Source organism: Amblyomma americanum, chromosome 7 (genome assembly GCF_052857255.1).
Source record: "Amblyomma americanum isolate KBUSLIRL-KWMA chromosome 7, ASM5285725v1, whole genome shotgun sequence".
Classification (NCBI taxonomy): domain Eukaryota; kingdom Metazoa; phylum Arthropoda; class Arachnida; order Ixodida; family Ixodidae; genus Amblyomma; species Amblyomma americanum.
Genome location: NC_135503.1, coordinates 24,524,169 through 24,549,133, shown reverse-complemented (window position 1 = coordinate 24,549,133; position 24,965 = coordinate 24,524,169). Strand labels below are relative to the sequence as shown.

Below are 24,965 nucleotides of genomic sequence, written 5' to 3'. Positions count from 1 at the left end.
TACGCTCATTTACCGATTCAGTCTGTTTTGCAAGCTTGAACAGCAAGACGTGACATCAAACTGAAGCGAACTTCACAGTCATAGTCAACTTATGTCCGTTTTCGAAGCCGTAAATATGAACCTCAAGAGCGACACAGCTGATTCAATAGAACAATTTTCTTTGCGCTTTCATAGGGTTCGATACAAAATTAGATATGATAGGTTGCGCTAGCGTCTAAAGGGACAAAACAGGAATGAACGGAAAATAGAGGTATTTGAATTGGCTCCGCTTCCGACATCTCATCCGTACCGTCGCGATTCCAGAAATGCAACTACTGCTCTCTGTCACTAAATTGTCCTCAAAGGTGGCGTTTCAACGATAACATGTACTGCGTAGAAGTCTTCATGGCTAAAAAAGTGGCGCAGTCAGAAACGCACACGTTGACGCAAGGCTTTGGCTTATTGTCACACCTAGATTAATAGAGGCTTTGGAGGTATGCGAAATTAAACTTCGAATAAAGCAGATGCCAATCGACAACTTTTAGCATAACTTTAGAGAACCTTTAGCATGTATTGTGTTACCTATACGATTAGCTACCAGAAGCCCGCGGGCAGCCAATGCGCATGCGCAAATCGCCTTGCCGGCGCCAGATGGCACCAGGTACCCGGCAGCTGCGCGCGCGCTTGCAGGATCGGGACGAATCAGCGCGTCCTCACCGGCGGTGGGCGGGCTCCCGGTACTTCGGTACCGGTAACGGTAACACAGTACACGACATGCTAAAGGTGTCGAATATCGCAGAGCACGGAAACAAAGACAAACATGAAGCTTGGGTAAGTCGAGAACTGTGACCAGCTAAAATAAGCTGCATGTCACCGCTAAGGGGACGAATTCGAAGCACAGTGCAGAAATCAGCAAAATGCCGATTCGAAGCATGTACTTCACCGCGATTCTCGTTGTCAGGTGAGCGACTAAAGCGTCGCATTTTTCTTCAGCATGTCATCTGTGAAACTGTATGCGTGCTCTGCAGAAAAATGACGCCGAGACACCTAGCAGAAAAGATACAGGGCTCCAATGGCAATGCATTAATAACGCAGCACATGATGCGGTATAAAGCTGTTTTGCTATGCGCCAGACTTCGCGGTGCCACGTGACGCTAAGCGTCCTATCGCGAAGCATTTCGTGATCAAATCAACATCAGGCGCTGAGGTTGACCACTGTTTTTGTTTTTCGTTTTAAAGCATTGCTAGCAAGAACAATACCGCCATAAGCAAATGAGAAGAAAAAATGATATCGCGTATATCTTTTACTACGTCGGTCTGTTAGAGATTTAGCGGAGGCTAGTTAGCGCACGTAGGCACAATGAGCCGGGGAAGGGGCAAGGCCGGCCCCACAAAGGGCGGTGAAGGCACGACAAACTGTGCCAAGGGTCTGTGCTTAATCCCCGGCGCTGAGAAAGCAGGCACGGTGGTAGCGGGGGACGGTCATTTCCATGTCGGCTGAAAAAGGTGCCATAAATCCGGCGGAACGGTTTGATGATTAAGGCTTTCGAAAGCACCCTCAGTAAAATAGCAAACTATTGAGCCACCTAATGGAATATAAACCAGTGTTTCTGTGCTATTGAAAGCAACAATAAGTTAAGAGATCTGGAACCAAAGGTAATACGAAAAGCACGCTCAATAATTAGCTGACACTGCTCGCTCTATTAAGGGTGTCGTTACTCATTAGTATCCATCCAAGCGTAGACACACAGCTAGAAAGAAAATTTCTGCAGCTTTCCCAGAAGATACATAGTAGAAGAAAAATTTCTGCTGGTTCAGGGAGCGAACCCGGGAGCACCGCCTAACCAAGGCAGTCGCTCTACCAACTAGGCTAACCAGGACGGCTAGAAGATGGCAGGGCAAGGCTGAGCTGACCAACCACTCCACGCGGGAACAGTGTTGGTCTAACACTGGACTAACACCGCTGCCTTTTTTCCTCCATAAATGGCTTCTGCACTCACGAATTTACACGAGTGAAGCAAATTTCGAGCTCTTTCCTAGTCCTGAAAAGGCTGCCTTCTATAGGAAAATAAGCGTGAGCCGAGAGTCAGCTGTAGAGTAGAAAGAAATAATCGTCGCTGGACTTAGTACGATGGAGACGGCTTGACTCGCGGGCCCTGAACAGTTAGGACCGATTGCGCTAGATAAAGACAAAAAATAAAAACCGAAGCTGATAAGCGCACAACGGCAGTCTTCGCGCGGCATCATGAAAGCTGTAAAGCGCGAGACATTTTTTTCTCCGACCGCTTTCGACACTGGCGTTAGTAATATCTTGTGGCGCGCAAAACAAAAAAAGACAAAGAAGGATCGACTCACTGGAAGAAACTGCCTCTAAAACACGCAATGCGTTGGCGCTTATGCTCGGGCAACAAAAGGCCACAGCTCGCTTCGCGGGAAAAACGCATAAGCTTAAGAATATCGTTCAGTGGCGCCGCCTGGCGCTCTCCGGAGAAAGAAAGGCGCGGAGTTTCTCAGAACCGTTGCCGGCCGACCTCGTCGCCGTGTTCCGCAGCCGCGCAAGCATTGTGTGCGCGGCCCTCAAACGCGCACGTCTTCTTGGGTGCCTTTCACGCGCAGTCAACGAAAGAAAGAAAGAAAACCCACTCGCGCCGCGGGAGCGACGGTGGCTCAATGGGATCACCGCTCACCACCACTCGCCTTGCCACGGGCTGGTTCGTCGTTGCCGCGTAGTTTCGTGAGGGCACAGAACGTCACCGCCACCGCCGCTAACTCAGACAACGGTTCCCTCCTCTCCAAAATGTGTCCGACGTCCGAAAGCGTCCTTTTCACCCCTGGCGAGAAGAAACTCGGCTAATGCGCGAAATGGAAGGTACTGCTCGGAACAATTTCCGAGAAGCGCTACGGCTGATGCTCTTTCGGATGAGTGCATAAAAGCGGGAGGGATAATGATGAGGAGCTAGACGTTCACCGGCGGTGCTTGTCGCCCACCGATCGCTCGAACGATGGTGGAGGTGTCGCCTAGAGGACGGCCGGTCGTGATTGTTCTGCATTTTTTTTCTTTTTTACAGCGCTCGTGTTACGGCAGTGTCTTCGTGACTCGGAAAACGCAACGTACTGCACGCCGCTGTATTTGTTTCTCTTTTGTATACTCGTACTTAATGAGTGTTGGTGCGACTAGTACATACCTGCACAGATAATGAGAGCACCTGCAGAATATTATCAAGCTCACATCGCCTGTTAAAGCCGTATTCCTCGGAGAGAAGGTGTATTGTAGCGCGTGTACAAAAAGGCATTGCAACGCACATTAAAAGTGTCATCATGCAAGTATGGGTACGTTAAAAAACTTTCAGTGGGTCGTTTCTTTTTTTGAACGGCGCTTCTGTCTAAAGAGCATGCTCTAAACGAAAGTTTTTCCCACATATGTCAGTATAAGCAAGCCATGTACGTATCACCACGTGTAGCGTAACTTCCATGTGGTTGTATTGAGGTAAACTTCTGAGCTGCTCCCCATTTTATTTGATTTAAATAGGATGACAAACCATGACCTGCGATCAACAATATCATCATAGGGTGAGAACCACTTTTATACCCTGCGCACAATAAAAAAAAAACAGTGAACGTTAGATTGCGTTCTTCAGTCGGTATTTTAGAAGCTTACACAATTGCACTTCTGTGAAGGTGTCCTCGCAGTAAATAGTGCTCGCCCTACACGGCCACACACATAAGCTTAGCACAGTAAACTGTACCAGATTAAAGTGTAACACAATAAAACAAGTGTGGCATTAAGCCATAGTTTCCGCAGGCATGAAGCGTTCGTTTTGGATCCATCGGTCGACGGAAAGGCGATCGTTAGTATATTCCGTGCTCAGAATTGCTTGCGTACAGTGACTGCGAGCTGTTTGCAATGAGCGAATTTATAGACTTGATAATAAAAAGGGCCAGGATGGTATTTTTTCGGTCCTTGTAGGGCATGCGTTTACCATACTGAAAGCAAGATAAAAACAGATCACTAACCTCGCATATGATTTTTCACGGCTGTCTCCCTAATAATTTGTAAAGTTTGCTTACCCACAATTAGACACATACTGCAGCGGTGCACCCTTTACAGGCATGGCATGAATACTCGACCCATTTAATAATTACACTAGCTTGATGCTGAAAAGCAGCACGAAGACAACCCGCACTAAAAAATCTGCAGCACAGCCACCCTGAAAATGAAAAGCACAAAGTTTAACTCCACTGTCGGGTAAACTCAGTTTTTTGTTTAAATAGTTTCCACGTTTCTATTAATTTTGTTTTGTTGTACAGCGACAACCGAACGTCTTCGCGCGAGTGTTCCATTGCGGTGCTTGTGCTGCGGCTGTGGATGTGTGCGAGCATGTGTGTGGCGCCAGTGAGATGTGCAGCGGTGACGTGTCACTGTGTGTCGGTGACGTCACTTGATGAGCGACGCCATCGTTCAGCTTGCCTCATTCAAGTGTGCGCTGTGAAAGCATGACTGCGCGTTGGTGATGTCATTCACAGGTGCCTCCAGCAGGTGTGTGGCTGCGTGTTTGTGGTGTCATTCACATGTGCCCGCGGCTCTCCCAAGTGTCCGGGCACTTGCACTGCTGCCGCTTTTGTTCTTCCCATCTTCGAACCTTGATATTAATGGCCCTAAACACGGATCATCGCTAATTTGTTGTTCGTAAAATTCGCAAAATAGCTAACTGTAATGAAACAAACTAATAGTAAATAAGTTAGTAATGAGGAAAAGGTCACGCGAGCTAGCCTCACATAATTAAAATAATTTTGATGCAGTGATCATATTTGCTTCATACTCAACTATTCTTTCACACACGAGAGTACGTGTTATTCCGCAAAATTCTCAGATATAAGTAAGATTACTGTAAATATTTCATTCCGCTTCTCTTTAGTTCAATCGATACAGCTGCACCAAGCACCGGCCCACCACTGGCACTGTCAGGTAACGCTGATCAGCAAGGCGGATGGCAAGAATTAAGTAGAATCGAAAGTAACGCATTGCAATATACAGGCCGTGGTACGCTTACTGATATCATCGTATAGGTCACTCCACGTAGCGAAGTTCGTTGTTTGAGTACTTGGCACACGGCAACGGAGGTAGTAGCGTGGCGTAGGAAGGAAAAGGGCGCAGGTCAACGCGCCTAGTCTTGTTCTTACGCTCGTGTTTGTCGTGTGGGGCCGCTACTTCTCCTTGCTGTTCAAAAATACATTTGCGGCCAACCTAACAAGAGGTTTGTGTGGTGGCCGTGTTCGAAGATGGAGGAGGCAGCAATGGCAAGAGCCGGATGTCGGCAGCAGTCAGTGAAGAGGTCGCGTGCTGTGGCAGCGCGCGCGCTACTCACGCAGAGCTGAACGACCCAGCGCGTTCTCCAGTGGCGGCCGAAGGGGAACAGCCGGATGCGGCGTACCTGCATCTGCCGGGGAGACGGTGATCGTCCAGTGTGAACGACAAAAGACACTCAGCGACACGCTACGCGCGCCTCACGCTCAAGACTGCAGTCGCAGCTCCAGTGCAGTTGGTTTAGTAAAGTAGGTGCGCCGCAGTTCAGAGTCATTTTGCCGGCGCCAAAAACGTCGGGTTAAGAAAGGCCACAGCCTATCAGTTAAAAGGAAGATTATGCCAGAAACGTTAGGGCTAACGTTAAGCCTAAAACAATTAATATTTTTCGAGTAAATTCTTTCAACCTTTCAACCTCGCTCGCTACTTGATCCTTCCATGCCATGTTGTCAAACAATTGTCTGCGCTTGGTTCGAGTACGAGAATAGTGGCGGTAACATACCTGGACTATAAATTTAAAAAATCTTACTTCCTCGCGACCCACCATGGCACCGTCTGTGTTCCACTGCGTGGGCTGCTACGTGAGTAGAGGGACGGCATCTGTTGGTGTTCCTTGTCTAATGAAAATACCACCCTCTCGCTTCACGGCAAGGTGGACTGGATATTTGTGGGCGGAGATAAGTTTGTTGGAATGTTGTTTCCACATTCTTCTAAGGGCATGCTTAGAGTCGCAACTGCTTTGCCTTTGTAACAAGGCAAATATTTTGTACTAGATGTTGTGCAGTGTCTACACATGTGTCCACAGCGTCAGTTAGGACTCCCTAGCATTGGTAAATAATACTTCCGTGTCATTCAGGGCAGTGATCTTCATCATGGATTCTTCACTGATTGAAGAGCGCAAAAAATGGATGAAGGCTTGGTGTTCTGAGTTACTGAGGGTGGGTTATTCGCCTTTTTCTCCGAATCATGGAGAATACTACATGTTTCTTTTCTTCTTTGTAGGCTGCCTGATTAGGAAAATGCAGCTGGTCGAACCGGCAAGGCGCAACCCTCTGTAAACTCAACTCCAACAAGAGTTCGCAAAAGGGGTGATTTTTATCAATGAGTTAGCAACTTAATGCCCGAACGCGGGCCGTTCTAAAAGTAACCCGTTAACTCAACTATATGCCTAATTTGTGCCATGTATGTAGGAAAAAATAAACACGAAAGTGCCTACTGTAAATTCATGATCCAGAGGTAAAAAACGAACTTCCGGGAAGAAGAAATAATATTATCACACGCAGTCGAGCCTCTTTTTTTTTATCCCGCGACTGCGACAAGTAACTGTGTCTTACAGGATTGCATTAATTGTTTAATTATTTTTCTCATGCAATTATAGAAGCTAACAACTACGAAAGCACCGGTTCTTATTTCTTAAGCTTAGAAATCGCGTGAAGGTCTTTGATTTTATTTGCGGGTACAGTGCACTGAAATACGTCTTCTGGTTTACGTTAAAATTGGTTAGTGTAGAACATACGCGATTTTCACGGCAGAGTAATGCAGAACAAGGAAACAGCGGAATGCAACAAAACTCAAGCTGTTTTCTTTAAAGAAACTGAATGAAGTGTGCACTAAAACATGAGAGAGAACTAAAGAGAAGCCTGAAAGAACGCTTGAGATGCGTGCCTGGCTGCTGGTCTTTAATATAACAACGTGAATGGACAAAAAGTATGGTGGAGCTGCCATAAAAAAAAAACGTAAAGCAATAAGCTCCTGCCTGTGCCACTACGTATAACAGGCTTAACGTGAATGGACAGTGGAAAGAAACGGTTGAGCGTATGAGCTTGAATACTGTATTGGTGACAAAGTATTATGCATGGTCGTTTATGCCAAGTGCATGCCGCTAAGTGCTCATGAGCTATTTGCCCATCTACACAGAGATTCTGCGCTACAAATGTTCCACTACAAAGCTAGTCACAACCTGTCGTGCACAGTAGACCGCAACCGCCTGCTGATTGTACTAAGGTGCGAATGCAACACAGTGAGAACAGTAACGACGTCATAGTCTACTTCTCATGCCGTTTCGTACGTTGTGAGTGCTTCTGGACAGCCTGCTCACCGTAGCAGTTGTCAAAAAAGAAACAAAAACTAGCGCACATCAGCAGCTAATGTCCCGTGTGTCGTGTCCGTTTATTTTGACTGAGGAAAGGTGGACTAGAAGAGCTTTCGTATTAAGGATTGTGTGAAAATATTTTACGCGAAAATGGACATTCTGGACATATTTGTAGAAGCATTTGCGCGTTTTTGCGCTATGTAAAGAAATTGTGTGCGGACTTGAGAGGCCATGCTTGCTTGAAAGGACGGTTGTTCCAAGAGTTTTTATGCCTAATATTTAACAAGTCGGCCCAAAGAAGCTGATGGCTCAGAAACTGCAAAGACGAGGAAAGAGACCCTTACAGAACGGATAGGACTAAGTAAGCAAAAACTGTTTTCAAGCGCTTCAAGATTTTTTTCTTCTCCCTGTCGCTCTTCCAATTTTCTGCTTTCAGCATGAACCGGTTCGGCAAAAAAAAAGATACTGCAGCAACAATAGTAGAATGAATACGCTGTTTCCTCTCAGCAGAGTCTAACTAAATGTGCCTAGCACCTTAAGATTCATGTATCTCGAAAATTTTAAGTCGAGTCATGCAAAAATACTGGAGCCATGAGCTGCATTTAGTAACAGTTTGTGGCAGGAATCGCTTCTGAATACTTTACACATATGGGTACGAATGTACGGGAAAACGTTGGAAGTTTCACACAACCGCTGTTCATCTAAAGTTGCCATCGGCGATAACAACCTGAAAAAGATTAAGAGATTATGCGGAGCATTCGTGTGCAGCCAGCGCCAACGATAGTCTTTAAATGGCTTCAGATAGTGTATACCTCATTATCCACGTGATTCTGGTAGAGTACTATCTGTGATGGGACAACCTCGCAATAGTCACGGCCGCTATTTCAAGGGCGAGCGTTCGTATTAACGGGTGCAGCCAGTCCTTGCTTTGTCTTTTTACAAGGTCAGGCCGTCGCCTGACGAGGATCTTGGATCGCAAAACAGTTTGACTGCAAGTTTACTTCTTGATTTGCTGCCCATCGTGCGCTAGATGGTGCTGACAAATCACAAACTGGTCTCACGTGAGGAAAACGTTGTGTATTCAGTCCCGAGATAGAAGTTGAATCTAATGAGGAACTGAACGAGTCTTAATTCGTAGGATTTTATCGCGGATTCCCACTTTATTGTGGTCGTCACACAGTGACGTTGGTACACACTGTTACGCGAGATGTGTTTATCTTTATGTGTTGATGACGCGAAGTGATTGTACGTGATTACTGCGAGGTGTTAAAATAGTTGTTAAGGCGACTCGCACTCACGGGTGGTAAAGCTGTCTCTAATTTACCGAGCAGGGTTATACGGGGAGGGAGTTCGCAAGCGCTTCAAGGCAGTCGCATGCTGGCGACATCTGGCAGACTGAAAGACAACCATCCTTAGGCACTTAGCGATGGTCAGGCGTAGGAGGCTGTTACGCAACAAGAGGTGAAGGCAGTGCATGCACCTCAGTCGACGTTTCTAGCCTGCGCGAAGTTATTGGGCCACTTACTTACGCTCGCGGAAATGGGAAGTTTCTCTTTCATGCCGTATAGCGTAAGAACACGCTTGAAAACATTCCTGCGAGGTGCACAGCGTTTACACAGAGCGCTTTTTCATTGTTAAGCAGGCAACAAATTATTACAAAAGAGCCACTGTGTCAGTGTCAAAAGGTGGTGCGGAATTAAGATATTAGCGGGTTTCTTTTGTACGCGTCAGTGTTACTAGCATGTAAACGCGCATTTTTTTTCTTGCGTGCGTGTCAATGCTTGTTTCACGAAAGCACAAATGGAGGATAAAGAAAGCTAGCAGCATCGAACGTGGAAAATGTCCACTTTCATAATCGTGAACGTGTGCTGGGAATCCCTGTTTGGGGTTGACTGCCACGTGTCTATGAGCCATAGCAAAATTTCGCGTCCAAAATGCCGCCGAGTTCATTAGCTCACAAGAAAAGACTGTGAAGACTATTGATGTATATAGAAAAAAGTAAAGGCTCGCTTTTCTTTTTTTTACCGCATCGAGAAAGCAATCTCTCTGGCTCTGGTGCTTTGCATTTAGGTGCTTCTGTCTTTTGGGAAACTGTTCTCAAGAAATATGGTTGCTGGCTTTGACCCTCACGGCACACTGGTCCCAAAGAAAGGCGTCATTAAGGGCTAGCTTCGCGGAGATCTCGTCCAAACTTAACTGCTTTTTTCGCAGCTGATGCGGCGTAGCTAACCAAAGGCCAACGTTAACCGCAACATGTACTAGAATTAATACAACGTTGGTAAAACAAAAAGAAGCTCGGCTGATGAACAAGGCGTCGCCTTGTTCGGTGCAGTATTCACGACACCTCCCGCACGGGAGGAGAGGTCGAGATGGGCGATTCCCTTGATATCACTCCGAAGCCACGTCGATGTGGTACTGAAAAGTGAGGTATATCAGGCGTGTAAGTTGCAGGACAGTGCATGGCCTAACGCAGCAAGTCGTTGAAGCAAACTTTCTGTTCCTTTTTCTGCGCTTTCAGCAAGCCGAGATGGGATTTTTTAGCTCCTTGCGTACAGGTTATGACAGTGACGATATCGTATAAAGAGCGATTTAGAGAGCATTGAGTGCCAGTGTTATAAGCTAACGTAATGGAAATACATGCGGGCAAACGAATTCGACGGGCTTAGTCTTGCTGGGGAGACAGAATTAAAGTGAGAGAAGAAACATGCTCAGGCTTTTGGAAAAAAGCAGGCACGGGAAACAACGGAAAGAAAGGCGCTTTAGTAGCAGGAATCAACGTCTGTATTCAGCTGGCGGATGGCTTCAACTGTGTTATGGTTCACCCTCCCGGAAGGGCACCGTCGGTTTTGGTCAGTGATTACGGCTAACGGAGGGGACGGCTTAGGCACGGGTTGGGCTCTGACCTGGTACTTCTTCTTGGAGCACCTGCGGCCGCAGCAGGACTGTAGCAGCGACTTGTCCTCGGATCCCACGGACGGCACTGGCGACAGAGGCGGCGTTGAAGACGGACGGTTCGGTTGCCCGTTGTACGGAACTTCCAGCTCCACGAACTCCCGGTCCTGCCGGCGACCGCCACAGCAGCAGTGTCAAACTCACGGGGACAGGTAACCCTACTCAGACGTTTCGCATGAACCGCTCATATGGTAAAGAAATATATGGAAATTCGTATGTCCTTCATATGTTTTCTGTATGGTGTCTAGCAGCTTTTCACATAACTTCTACATGATTTCTATATAGTGAGCATGACGTCATGCACAATTCGCAGGTTTCCGTATGCGCTCTTTATAATGTCTATATCGACTTTATATACTCTATGTAGGATCGATATAATCCATGTGGAAACATAAGGAATTATGGAATTCGTCATATGGAGACTTTGTGCTCCAGGGGCAAAAGCAATGCAGACAAAGCTGAAGAAGAGAAAGCAATGCACCGGCTCGCGGCACGCATCACGCAGCCAGTGCGTATTGATTGCGTCCAACGGGATCTGCTGACCTCTCAAAGCCAGGCAGATTTAGCGACGCGCCTCGCGACTCCAGGCTCATCATTGCCTCGGTTCCTTCATTTGGATAGCTTCACCCTACTTTCATCAAGAAAGGAACTCCTCCGGCGCCGCTCACGTGCTCTCATCCCTCCGTGTGCGGTAACCCTCACCCGCGGTCTTACCCGTGCAGAGGAGGATGCGCTTAGGAGGATCCGGGTCGGGGTTGCCCTCACACCAGCCGTCACTCTCGGAAGTGGCCTCAGTACCGAGAATTGTTTCCTAGGCCAGGGTGTCCGATATGTAAACACGAGGGCATTGAGGCCGACATTCATCACTTACTGTGGGACTGCCCAGCTCTCAAGCCTACAAGGATCCGGCACCGGAAGGTAGTGGGTCTTTCACCAAGCAACCCTGCTTCACATATTGCCTGGACGCAGGGACCGTACCATCGCTCTCTACTGGACTTCATCAAATCAGCTAGACTTTTTCCATTAATTTAATCATTACTACACCTTTCACCACACCTTCGCCCATCATTGATGCCCTGAGGCAATAAATCTCGCTTAAAAAAAGCAGTGCAGAACAATATTAAGGAGGGCAACCGGTGAAGTCATGAAGTTCTCTTTCACTTGGCAAGTATTCTATTAATGGCGCAAGCTGTACATTGTACGTGAGCGCAGCAAAGCTTTCCCTATCGTCGGGTTATTTTTTTCGCCTAATGCGTGAGTCTTATGCCGATGGTTTTAAAGCGGGTATTCGTGCAGTGTAGATTTTGCCTGTGGCGAGAGTAGTTTGCTGATTTCAGAATGTCAGTCCATGAGATCTGCCATTGCAGGATATTTCTGTAGTTGAGTAGAGATACACGTAGATACACGTAGATACACGTAGATACACATTAAGTGAGTACTTCCTCTGGACAACGGTCCAGTCAGACTAGCTTAGGGCAGTCCCTCAGTCTCCATTTATCTTTTTATTTGTTGATTCAGTCAACCAAAAATGTGGGGGTCTGGCAACGGAACAACACAGTACAAGCGTGCGAGACACACAAAAAGATATAAAGAAAAATAGGACATTCTCAGATACATACGTGAATCTGTGCGTCTCGTGCAGTTTCGGGGCTTCTTTTTAATTATTGTTCTTTTCAAACCGAAATGTCATTAAGTTCTCAATAGGTACCTTCTCTTATATTCAAAAGACCGCTCAGTTACGCAAAACGCTGCTCTGAATTACGCTCAAGTAAAACTACTAACAGTCGTGGTCAGACTCGGTCGTTGTCAGCAGCAAAACAGCCACCTGATTTGAGCTTGAACTCACTGGTGTCATGCAGTGGAAATCGATCGCTGCAGTAAATCAGCGGCATTAATTTCTGGCTTCCTTTTGGTAAACGCAATGTCCCGAGTTCGACATAGCCCTTTCTCCCACCTGAATCTAGGTTGGCCGAGACACGTGCTGTGGAAAGTATTTGGGTCATGCTTCTCTTGTCAGCTACAACCAACGTCTTCAAGAATCTAAATCTGTTGCAAAACGTCACACACAAGGACTGGTGCCTCCCTTCCACAAGCCGAAGGGCACGGCTAAGCAGCAACCTTACATTGAAACCGAAAGTGAAATGCAACGTGTGTTTGACAATAATACACGTATATAAAAACACTTTCTGTAGCCTACTGAAACTAATTATCGGATTTCGTATGTTGCGCAGCAGAAAGCAAGCCGGCGTCAGGGCTGCTAACAACACACTGCTAAAATGTTATAAATAAGAAATTTAGTTGAATTAATGAAAAACGTGGTCTCGTGCGTCGCGCAGGAGCTGGTAGTTAGTGCTACTGTATTTGAACAGTGGGCCAGAATTCCTGGTTGAGGCGGCTTTGTGCTTAGATTTCGGTGCATGTAACGGAACGCCGCCGATCGCAACATTCGGACACCTTTTGCAAAGGCGTCCTCTAGAGACCGCTGGGTCTGTGGAGGGAGTTTATAGCATAAAATCACGTTCATTTCTATGTAACCTAGTCAGGGTATTTAAGAAAAAGACGTCAACGGTGGCAGTTGCTGTGTAGCAGGGCGTTCCACTACGTCCGCCACTATGGTAGGGGATGGTACTGGCGGACAATTCCAAAGCTTAGAAGGCAAGACAGCCACCGATACGGGTAAATTGGTACAGCACTGCAGGTGACATGCGGCGGCCGTGGTTTCCAAATCCATCAGAGTGAAGTAGCGACCTTCTCTCTTATTTCCTGTGAAGTCATCTTCTAAGCGATTTTACTACTAACTTCCCCATGTAATCAACACCGCTGTAAATATTCCCCTTTGTTTTCTCGTTTTCAGTGACTTTCAGTTTCTGCCGTATACATAATCTAAACAGCCTCTCTACTCTCTATCCCTGCCTCCTAGAGAATACAGGCGCCTAACGTGAGGGCTATGCGGCCCTCTCGCGAGGTGCATGGCCAGGTGCGCTTACCGTGGTCTTCTCCAGACAACGCAGCAGGTGGTGGTGCTGCAGCTCGAAGATGTCTTCAGGGCTGTCGTCCAGCTCCTGACCGCTCTCCTGCGCCGCCAGTCGTGCCTCCACTGCTTTCTTCTTGCTGACAAACGCCGCCCCACTGGTCGCCTTGGCGATCCGGATGCGTGCCATCCGTGCTTTCTGCGAGCGCATGGCGCGGAGCATCCAAGATCAGTGTCCGGGCAACACAAAGAAGCGGCACCGAAGTGCGTCAGATGACACGAGCCGGGCAGTGCCCGACGGGGGCAGATAAGTACGGTTCGTGGCCCTAATCTTCTCTGAAGGCGTCTTTGAATTTCGCGTAGGTCATTGACTCATGCACTGGCATAGTTTAGCCTCTGGTACATCACTACCTCAGCTAGTGCACTCGGGCTAAGAATCGGCACGATGCGCAGCAACTTGCATCGAAGTATCCACATTACCGAGGAACTACTTAAAAAGAAAATTTGGATTATTAGATACTGTTTGCAAAGTCTTGGACTTCGTGACAACCGCGGGCGAAGCGACAGATGCGAAATATGATAGGCGCCACAGGTAGCAAGGATATTAGCTCATGCCGAACGGCAAGCTACGCAAGAAACGCACACGCTTGAATGATGCTCTTGGACTTTACATCCTCCATCTCGTTCGTTTTTACACCCACTCTTCCCTTTCCCTCAGTGCAGGCTAGCCGACCGCAACACTCCCCTGCCTTTTCTCTTCCTCTCTCTCTCTATCCCACTTGCCAGGAGAGAAAGTGGGTAGAGAGAGGAAAAAGAAAAAGCAGGAAGTTTAACCGTGTCATCCTGATGGAATGCATCGAACACAGGCGTAGAAAGTTTGAAAAAGTATATATTTCAGCGGACATGAGCGCTGGCATTTATAAGCAGATTTATTTCCATGTATGCGTGCCAGCGTATCTGCCGCACTTTGAAATGAAACCGGCTTTCTGCTTCTATAGTTTTGCGCGTCTTATGCACTGGTGCCAATATTCACTGAGCTCAGCATCGATTTAAATCTATACCTCTAAGAATGTGCGTTTCCTCTTATGTTCGCTTTTTTTTCAGTGGTAGTTACAAAGTCCCGAAACTGCCACAGCTCTGCCTGACCCTTCTCTCGGCGACCCGACGCTAGACGTCGTGCCTGTACATCTGCTTTTGAGTGAACTGCGGGGCAGCTCCGACAGGTTTTATGTAATTATTAACTTATAAGTGACGCTACGGTGGAGCAACTGCCGGCAGAATAAGCAAGGCTAATACCACCTGTAGCATACAACAACTCAACTCAACTCAATTCGAACTGCGAACTGCCACAATCTCTAACGGCGTTGAGGGTTTTCAAGTGTGTACACTTTGCAACCACGAGCAAAGTACCAGGGCATGCTTTCAAAGGCTGTCAAATCCAGGCAAGAGTAGCGCTTTCAGAAAGTTACAATTTGGCTCAGAGACTGAGAGAACCATACTGTGAACAAAGTAAAACCCAGTACTTTAAATCCCGTAATGGTCCCGAATAGTCTACCTGGCCGCCGCGACGGTAATCTCGCTTTCTACATTTACAGAAGAAGACGGTAATGGTCTCCGCATGCATTATGTCTGTCATGCCGGATTAAGAGAAACGTACCGTCTATATGAGTTGGAATTCATCATAGAGCGAGCATGCCATTTGGGGAGACTTTGCAATGACCTCGAGACGGGCAACGAAGACCAGAGCTTCCATCTCCATGGAGACGCCGCAGCGGACGTCATCGTCTAGTCGGCTTCATGAACAATTTAAGGGGCGTTCCGCGTGCGACCACAAGACCGGCGGCGAGCAGATGCTCAGCGCATGCCAAGGCCGTCTCTCAGTGCATATATGTCTGTACTGATCCTGTCTCAATTTGTTGACAGCAGGAACGGACTATGGTCTACTGTGATTGAATGTGTGCGTAGATGGTGTCTTCTGGAGTGGACTATGTTATACTGTGAGTGAATGTGTGCATGGATGGTGACTGCGGGAGTGCAATATGTACTATTATAAGTGGCTGTGCACATAGCGGGACGTATCCGACAGGTTTTATGTAATTATTAACTTATAAGCGACGCTACGGTGGAGCAAATTCCGGCAGAATACGTAAGGCTAATCCCACCTGTAGCACACAACTTAACTCAACCAACTTGGAGCGTGTACCTGGCATAAGTCTATTAGAAAATGTACCAGCGACAGAAAGTGTGAACCTGCGTAAACGGGTAATTACCTACCTGGTGTAAATCGCGTTCTCATACCCTCGAACAGGTGTTTCATATTGACGGGCCATGGGCAGCCATGTGCTGGCTACTGGTAACAAAAACATTTGACGGATATGCGCGTTCTTTTAACGGGGTGATCGGCGGTAGCCGTCGTATTGACGCGTAAATCAGTAACTATTGTACACGAATCCAGTAACGATTCGTAGACGCCCATCAAACCTCTTTTAAATATGCAGAGCGTGTTAGAGGGTCGAAATTTACAATGACTTACGATGATTTACAATGATTACAATAATTTCCGACAGCGTGCACTGCATGATGAGAAATGATGCCAGTGGCCATTTTAATCTTTAGAAACAACTGGAACTGATTTCTCGTTCCAGCTTTTTTTTAACGTTACTTTTTTAAAATGAAGAGAAGTTCAAACTGATAACTATGGCGTTATATTCTCCCCAAATACCGTTCAATGCTTCCTCTTCTTACTCACTGACGTCATCAGCAATGCTCCAACAGCAACGCTGCACTAAACAGACTTCCGTGACACTTGTACTCCGCCGATGTGAAGCAATGCCGATGGTGATTGCCGCCACCATACAGGCACCTTAGTGATCACTATGTGTACGCATAGCTCGCGCTGCTGACGAGAAACACTATATCCGCGTATGTGGTGTTTTTCATGACTCGTTGCGTTCGCTCTCTGACAAGACACATTAAGATCCTAAGCACCAAAGAGGCAAGAAAGTGAAGTCGTCCTGCAGTAAAGGAAGGAGATCGAACATGACACTCATCGCAATCCCTCAGTACTAAGGGGCTGCATTCAAAACAGAAGCGATCACCTAGGGGGGGGGGGGGGGGGGGTGTAATACGCACCTTCTGGGCTTTCCTCTTATCGGCCCTCTGGCTCTGGTGGTAGATACGGGAGAAGTTGGACACGATGACCGGTACGGGTAGCGCGATGACAAGCACTCCGCTTAAGGAGCACACGCCACCGACTATCTTGCCCGTGATCGTGTCAGGCACCATGTCCCCGTACCTGCGTGGCGGGAAACCCCACAATGTCGTCACGTACGCACTTCGGTCCCTGGTCCAGGCGGCAAGTGACAGTGCCGCAAAAAGGGCCACTATCGGCCCGCACTAGGCCACTCCAGTGAGGATCGACGATACGCTAATAAGGGGAGAGGTTGAGGGAGTAACCAAAGACCCTTTTCCTAATCATTTTGCCAAAAAACTTGAGCACCAGGCCGGCGGAAAGCTTGTACCTATTATAAAACCTGTAAGTACCCGGCAGCGCTGAGGAATCAAACCCAGCACCAGCCGCATGCTAGACGGATGCTCAAACCACTTGGCCACCGCTGCGAATTTTGTCAGACTTTTTAAAAGAAGGCAAGCATCACACATTCAGCTCCAAGTCTGATCTCACCGTGAAGTGGCACAACTTTTCTGTGGGCGAAGCTCTACATGCCGTTCTATTGAAATGAAGTTGAGGTGCTGATGAAGCGCATTACTTCAGCTGCTTAAACATATGCAATTTCAAGAGTTAATAAATGTTCGCACATTATGTTTGTGGCGCTGAGTAGTTGTCTAAACATCTTTAATTTGACCGGAGAGTTTGTCAAAGTAGGAGCGATTTGTAGTAAGCGGACCGCACTTTTCATAGCACGCGGTAAAGAAATAGGTAGGGGCAGTGGGCCGGCCATTAACGTTTCATTCGAGAATTTTTTTTAATTCTTCAGATAATTTGAGGGGTAAAATATGGCGAAAACGAAATCTTTAGGGAGTTTCAGAGAATTCTGAGGACCGAAGTTGTCTCACTTTTCCCAGGCTTGCGGAATTTTCAGGCTGATGCAGTGTGAAAAGGCCTGATATAGAAAATTTCGAGTACAATTGAGGGAAGGCTCGTTTACGCGTCATGTAACATCACCGGGGTTGGCTGTACAGTAACTCGCTAACCTAAAATTGGTACCAGAATACCGGATAGGAGGCAGGAGCGTATAAAACAGACAGTAAAGAAGAAATGATAGACAGAGATCTGCGAGCCAATTAGAAGAGTATTTAGAGAAAGGTAAGCTGTATGCGAAACTATGCACTATCGGTGCAGAAACAGAAGAGTGAGGAGGCTATTTAACACGCCCTGCTGCTGTGCGCGCTTCCCCTCTCTCTGCATTCAGCCATGCATCCAGCAATGGCGCCGGACGGTGCACTTGCGGCGGCGCTGGGACTGCGACATAGTGCGTGTGTTTCGCACGATGGCAACGAGACGGTGGATACTAACATTGCGTGTACAACCGAGCGGCGGCTTGAACATTGGGATAGCGTGACAGACTCACTTATTTCGTGGTGTTCATCAGACGTCGGCAGAAACGAAGCTTCCATTTACTAGCTAAGCTGGAAAGGAGGCTTGGACCAATTAACTCAGGTCAACTCACCTCAGCACCTGTAGAAACGGGGTAAAAGGTACAGAAATTGAACTACACTCTAAACACGGATTTCTCTACACCTACATTACGTGACCTCTAAAGAGGACAGTTTACTCCTTTTTTACACTATAAAGAGGACAGTTTACTCTTTTCTTACACTCTAAAGAGGACAGTTTACTCCTTTTTACACTATAGAGAGAACAGTTTACTCCTTTTTACACTCTAAAGAGGACAGTTTACTCCTTTTTACACTCTAAAGAGGACAGTTTACTCCTTTTTAACACTCTATAAGGACAGTTTACTCCTCTTTTACACTCTAGAAAGGACAGTTTACTCCTTTTTTACACTATAAAGAGGACAGTTTACTCTTTTCTTACACTCTAAAGAGGACAGTTTACTCCTTTTTACACTATAGAGAGAACAGTTTACTCCTTTTTACACTCTAAAGAGGACAGTTTACTCCTTTTTACACTCTAAAGAGGACAGTTTACTCCTTTTTAACACTCTATAAGGACAGTTTACTCCTCTTTTACACTCTAGAAAGGACAGTTTACTCCTTTTTACACTAAAGAGGACAGTTTACCTCTTTCTTACACTATAAATAGGACAGTTTTCTCCTTTCTCACACTCTAAAGAGGACAGTTTACTCCTTTTTAACACTCTATAAGGACAGTTTACTCCTCTTTTACACTCTAGAAAGGACAGTTTACTCCTTTTTACACTAAAGAGGACAGTTTACCTCTTTCTTACACTATAAATAGGACAGTTTTCTCCTTTCTCACACTCTAAAGAGGACAGTTTACTCCTTTTTAACACTCTATAAGGACAGTTTACTCCTCGTTTACACTCTAAAGAGGACAGTTTACTCCTTATTTACACTCTAAAGAAGACAGTCTACTCCTTTTTAAACTCTAAAGAGGACAGTTTACTCCTTTTTTACATTATATAGGGGACAGTTTAATCCGTTTTTACTGCTTACTGCTTAGATTGTATGAAAAAGCTGCCTAGGAGATGGGAAGGGAAGGTGCGTATACAGAGGCAGTACGTGATGCACCGACGTTTCTATCGCCACGCGGTCGTTCTGGTAGCGTGCAGTGTCCATCCAACGCGACTGCTCTTATTGGTCGGCTTACACATGCGGTGTCATGCCATGAGCCTAAAATAGCGTTGCCGGGTAATAATGGCTGTCGATCCGCGTTACGAAAGGGCCAACGTCTGGCCTTTTCGCGCGCGTGCAAGGACAGGCACGTTACTGCCTCGACGAGATGATAAACTTCACGGTCTGCGCTGCAGCTTGCACGGGAAGCTGGTCCGCCCGCCAAGAAACACCTACACCTTGATGAGAATATAAATGACACAATTTTAATTGGTTAACCAGTTACCATGATCAGTCTATCGAAATATCTGGTTTCCTAAACTTTGAATTAAGCTTCTTGGAAACTTATCCGGTGTTCTTAGTTGGATATTTAGAACTGTTTTCTTCTGTACATTGACAGCGGTAGGAAGTGATTTATCTAGACAGAACAGCGACCATCACTGTCACGTCTTCGGCTCAGAGAAAGGCAATAAGCTTGAGATATCTTTGTTTTTTTTCAACACAACTCCTCGATGCTGGATACAACTGACTGGTAAAATCTGCGGAATCTCTTTGAATATTTCATTGTATGCTGTGTTTGTTCTTAGAAAAAAAAAACGTGTCATAAACTTCCTGCATGACCGGTGATGTTTGGATATACCATATTGGATGCAGTGTGCCCACATTCCAAGAAGCACCCTACATGACTCGTGGCTGAGCCGTGTGTTGGATGTGACAGCAGGGAGTTAATGTGTTGTCTACTTAAAGCACAGGTGAGGAAGCTCATGTCTGCCCCGCATCGATCTATTAATTGTACGAACGAATTCGAGTGTATTAACGTCTTCCGAACCGAACCCAGCGTCGCCCACTCTCAATACTTTCTGACGATTGGCCGGACAGCAGTTTTTCAAGTGCTCTCCGATGCCATCAATGCCATAGGCTACCAGGCTTCGTTCTCCCACATCATCCCATGAAGCAACCGCTGATGATGGCTAACCTTTGGTGAGCTGGTGGCAAAGCGGGAAGCGATTCGCAACATTTTTGGCGAGTCATTTCAAGATGTCCAGGAAATGTGGGCTTTTAAATATTCTTGCGCAGCACGGGTCACGACTCGGGCTCCTGAAGACCACAACTCTTTCTTACCCTCACGGGTGGGTCAAAACCACATGTGCTCTGAGTCATGGTGTGGCAGCTCAGAACACGCATGCGCACTGCTGATGCCATAGCGGGTGCTGCGTGCACACCTACTGAGACCATTTTCGTGCCTTTTCTTTCTTCAGAGCATCCTCCTTCTTTCTGGCTTGCTTCAAGTGCGGACCAAAGTTTTTGCGACTTTCTTAAGCCACAGGGTCTGACGCGCAACCCGGGCCTCGATCACTCGTAACCTCGCCTTTAGAGCTTCTGGGAAGCATTGCACAACTGCTGCCCTTTCATAATACAAGAGTGACGCGCATGAGATTTTACTCAAATGAGATTAACCCTTTTTGTAGCAATAGCTACATTACGGTAGAGCCGCCGCGGTGGCTCAGTGGTTATGGCGCTCGGCTGCTGGCCCGAAAGACGCGGTTTCGATCCCGGCCACGGTGGTAGAATTTCTATGGAGGCGAAATTCTAGAGGCTCGTGTACTCTGCGATGTCAGTGCACGTTAAAGAACCAGAGGTGGTCGAAATTTCCGGAGCCCTTCACTCCGGCGTCTCTAATAGCCTGAGTCGCTTCGGGACGTTAAACCCCTATAAGTCAAACCAAACCAAACCAAACATTACGGTAGCATTTCGAGCCTTCGGCGTAGCGGTGGCACGTGACCAGCCACGTGCTGCGGAGCAGCTGTTGCTGCCGGCGGCCCGGCGCGCCGCGAAACCGAGCTGCAACAACTGTGCGCATGCGCCGTGTCAAGTGGGACGAAGTTGAAGAAGGAACGCCTAGCGAAACGGAGCAGCGAAAGACTGACTTTGCATTACTCAGCAAGTTCCACTCGGCCAGCTGTAGCTATCGCGTCACTACAGGCTTAACCAAACCTAAACTACCGGCAATTTTTGTTTTCCTTTGAGGGTGGTCTTCTTCGTTGTAGACCAACAACTGCTTTTGCTACAGCGAGAGAGTATTTAAGATTCATCCTCCGGGATAATCGCCAGTGCAATCACTCCGCTTGGTTACGTCACTGCAAGAAAAAAAAATGGCGAAGAAGACTACGGGAAGAGCCGTCAACGGCAAGACCCAGACATTAGGGCTCACGCTCATAACCAAAGTCGGCATCGCTGTACATTTGCAATGGCACTAGAGGGCAGCACCTCGACCAGCACACACATTGTTCATCTAACGCGAAAACCCAACAGCCAAAGCAGACACCAAGCCTATATGCCTATAGCAGCTTCTCGCTAAATTAACCACGACAAGCCTGCGTTAAATATAATAATAATAATAATTGGTTTTTGAGGAAAGGAAATGGCGCAGTATCTGTCTCATATATCGTTGGACACCTGAACCGCGCCATAAGGGAAGGGATAAAGGAGGGAGTGAAAGAAGAAAGGAATCGTTAAAGATCCCCAGGTGGTCGAAATTATTCCGGAGCCCTCCACCATGGCACCTCTTTCTTCCTTTCTTCTTTCACTCCCTCCTTTATCCCATCCCTTACGGCGCGGTCCAGGTGTCCGCCGATATTTGAGACAGATACTGCGCCATTTCCTTTCCTCCAAAACCACTTTATTATTATTATTATTATTATTATTATTATTATTATTATTATTATTATTATTATTATTATTATTATTATTATTATTATTATTATTATTATTATTATTATTATTATTAAGCCATAGCTTAGGCTGCCCAGTTTTTTTTTATTTGACAGTAGCGTAAGTTAAGGGTACGAATGATTACCAGCGGGATCTCTGCTTTGACGTAGCAACCAGACTTATGATCGTATGGCTTATAAAGCAAAGTTCGCGCGTCGAACGTTACATAAAAGCACGACTTACTTCAAAAAGCAAGACTTAGTACCATTTGTAAGAAATTGACTTTTCAATAACGTATGTGCTTCCATGCAGGAGGGAGCCTTGTTCACAATAAAATGCATTTCATTCGGCTGATGTGCGTGTTAGATGCTGGCCGCGGCGGCAGCGTTTCTATGGCGGCAAAGCGAAAAAAAACTTTAGCGCACCCAGTACAACTAGATTTGGGCGCATGCTTAAGAACTCCGGGTGATTGAAACTAACCCGTAGCCCTTCACTGCGCGTACGTCGTAGCTCACAGCATCGCATAGGCACACAGAATTCCATTACCCATCAAACAAACCCGTGTTAAAGCAGCCCATTTAATTAAGTTAAGTATGCGATTTAGCCTGAATATTGATTGTACGAGTGTTGAAGTATTCCCGATCCGCAATCAAAGATATGCGGAGTGCTTCAAAACTGAAGCGATTTCCAGCTGTTCTGTTGTTTGCAATACGGAACGTATTTGCGAGGGAGATTAACCACGCAGTGAAGAACGTTACCCTAACGTTACAGATATATTTTAAGTAAAAAAGAAAAAAAATTTATACCTATGAAACCAAAGCACGAATTAGCAATAGTAAGCCAGAAGATATGCACCACAAACCCAGCATGAAGAAAGAAAACAGCGAAACCATGATAAACTGCCTCACAGCCTGTCTGTCTTACAAAGTCGGACAGCCGAAAAGCCGGACTAGCCCATGACCGTAGTGATACTCTGAATCGCTTCTGACGAAGGACCATAGTGTTTGAACTGGACGCTGGTTCGAGCGTACGAGTCTTGAGTCGAACTCTTCACTGGGGAGTGGAACACGAACCACCTTTGCAGGCTGATGGTTTAGGTTTATGGGGTTTAACGTCCCAAAGCGACTCAGGCTATGAGAGACGCCGTAGTGAAGGGCTCCAGAAATTTCGACCACCTGGGGTTCTTTAACGTGCACTGACATCGCACAGCACACGGGCCTCTAGAATTTCGCCTCCATCGAAATTCGACCGCCGCGGCCGGGATCGAACCCGCGTCTTTCGGGCCGGCAGCCGAGCGCCGTAACCACTCCGCCACCGCGGCGGCTTCCTTTGCAGGCTGAGTTGTTAGAAATTGGGGTTTGCCCCCGAAGGGGCGCAGCGGTGTTTGCGGAGCCTGCTCCAAGCACACACCCCTGAGGAAGCCGGGCGCCGGGCCGGGGGTGGCTTGTACCCATTTTTACCGGTGGGTGTCCGGCGGGTGGGTTTCGAACCAACCACCTCCCGCAGCCGAAACGGACGCCCAGACCACTAGGGCCACTGCCAGATCAGTGCCTGATAAGGACATACATTCTAAACACAAATTAGCCTATATGATAGCAAAAAAAAAGGAGTAAGGTGTCCTCTCGCGCTTTCTCTTTTAGGCGCAGGGAATTTTGCCCAAACCCTGGGGTATATTTCCATCACTTAAAATGTGAAATACCCGAAGCTGGCAACGGAAACAAATTCTCTCTTCAAGACGTGCCAACTGTATCTCGCATTTACGAAGATTTTAACTGACGTTTCAAGCCTCCTCTCACTGCTAGCAGCATCAAGTTGCTGTGCTTTTGGGTGGAAATATGCCTCTATTGGCCGAGAGTAAGCATTTCGCATATTTGATTATTGAAGTACACCCCCGAACTTGAAAAACATTCTCTGCCCCTGAAAGAAGAGTGCGCTAGTGGACAGCTTCGTCCCTTTTTACTACTATTTATGCTAATTTATGTTTATAGTGCAGGTAAAGATATTCACCAAAACGTTCTCTCACGCGATAATGCGAATTTCAGCTACAACGGGAGTGTTAATTTCTGGGTAGGAGTGTGGGATGTCTGTTTATTTCGTATCTCTATATACTCGCATTAGCGCCACGAGTACTCTCTATAGTAAACGTTTTCTGTTGAGAGTGTTGGAGTAGTCGAGTGATGTTACTAGTCAAGGAGTATGATATGGGGGCAGGGGTGTAGGTAAGCGTTTGGTTACGCGAGGTCGCTCATCCTTCCATAAAGGCGGGCGTCCAGAGTGGCGCACATGTACAGCGAGGGAAACAGGCGAAGGGTAGAGGGAGATTAAAAGAAGGGAAATGAAATGGCACCAAGGTGAATTTCATGCTCAAGTGACGTCATTAATGATGCCACTGGTGACGTCACTTTAATTTCATCTGTATGCGCGTTACCTGGCGTCACTCATGACGCCACTGTGTCACACCAACCAGTGTATAGCTTTGCAGCTGCTTTTTTTCTATCTTTGCTCCTCGTACGCTTTCCTGCTACGCCGACATCGACGCCGAGTAATCGGAAAACGTGGCATTAAAGCTTCTGCTGTAAAGGCGCACTGCATACTGATGCCCGAAGTCGAACAAAGTATAAAGCTACTAAACCATGCAGCGTGGATTTCCTTTCATAATCATGCTCATGCACTGCATGCTCAGTGTCAGCGCCATAAGCATCATCGGTGCTGGCCGAATCCAGGCAGGACGGTGTTGTTCGCTCGTGTCTCAGGCAGCACAGCATTGGTAAGGAATCGACAAGTCGAATTTTCGACTGACCTTTTCTCTACACGTGACACTTTAGCGGTACGAGCGACGTCTCTTCTCAGACCTTGCATTAAAATCTTCCTACCTTTTTTCTCGTGGTCTCAGTCTACTCTCTGCATGCCTACTTGACCATCACTGCGTACCTACGAGCCACATGCCAAATAACGTGACGAGCGGTGACAAAGGCTTTCTGGTGCAGAACCGTGCTGGTGCATGCTAGAGAACCCCGGGAGGTCTAAATTAGTCCGGAGCCGTCACTATAGCGTTCCTCATAACCTATGATTCGTTATGGAACGTTATACTCCATATACCACACCATACCGCACAGTATCCTACGCTAACCTACCATACCATATCATACCATACCATACCATAACATATCATACCATACCAT

General features: G+C 46.9%; 1 protein-coding gene across 5 annotated transcripts in view; it reads right to left on the bottom strand.

Moving 5' to 3' along the window:
- The window catches only part of Shal (Potassium voltage-gated channel protein Shal), a 194,161-nt gene that overhangs the window by 17,987 nt on the left and 151,209 nt on the right, over positions 1-24,965 (bottom strand). For 2 of the 5 annotated variants that reach the window (XM_077631521.1, XM_077631520.1), the window contains exons 2-4: positions 16,429-16,591; positions 13,313-13,495; positions 10,277-10,432 (exon numbers count right to left, since the gene is read on the bottom strand). In XM_077631521.1, coding sequence (XP_077487647.1) covers positions 10,277-10,432; positions 13,313-13,495; positions 16,429-16,591 — 502 coding nt within the window. Of the gene's footprint in view, positions 1-9,426; positions 9,789-10,276; positions 10,433-13,312; positions 13,496-16,428; positions 16,592-24,965 lie in introns of those variants that run through there. The other 3 variants (XM_077631522.1, XM_077631523.1, XM_077631524.1) reach the window with 2 other exon arrangements.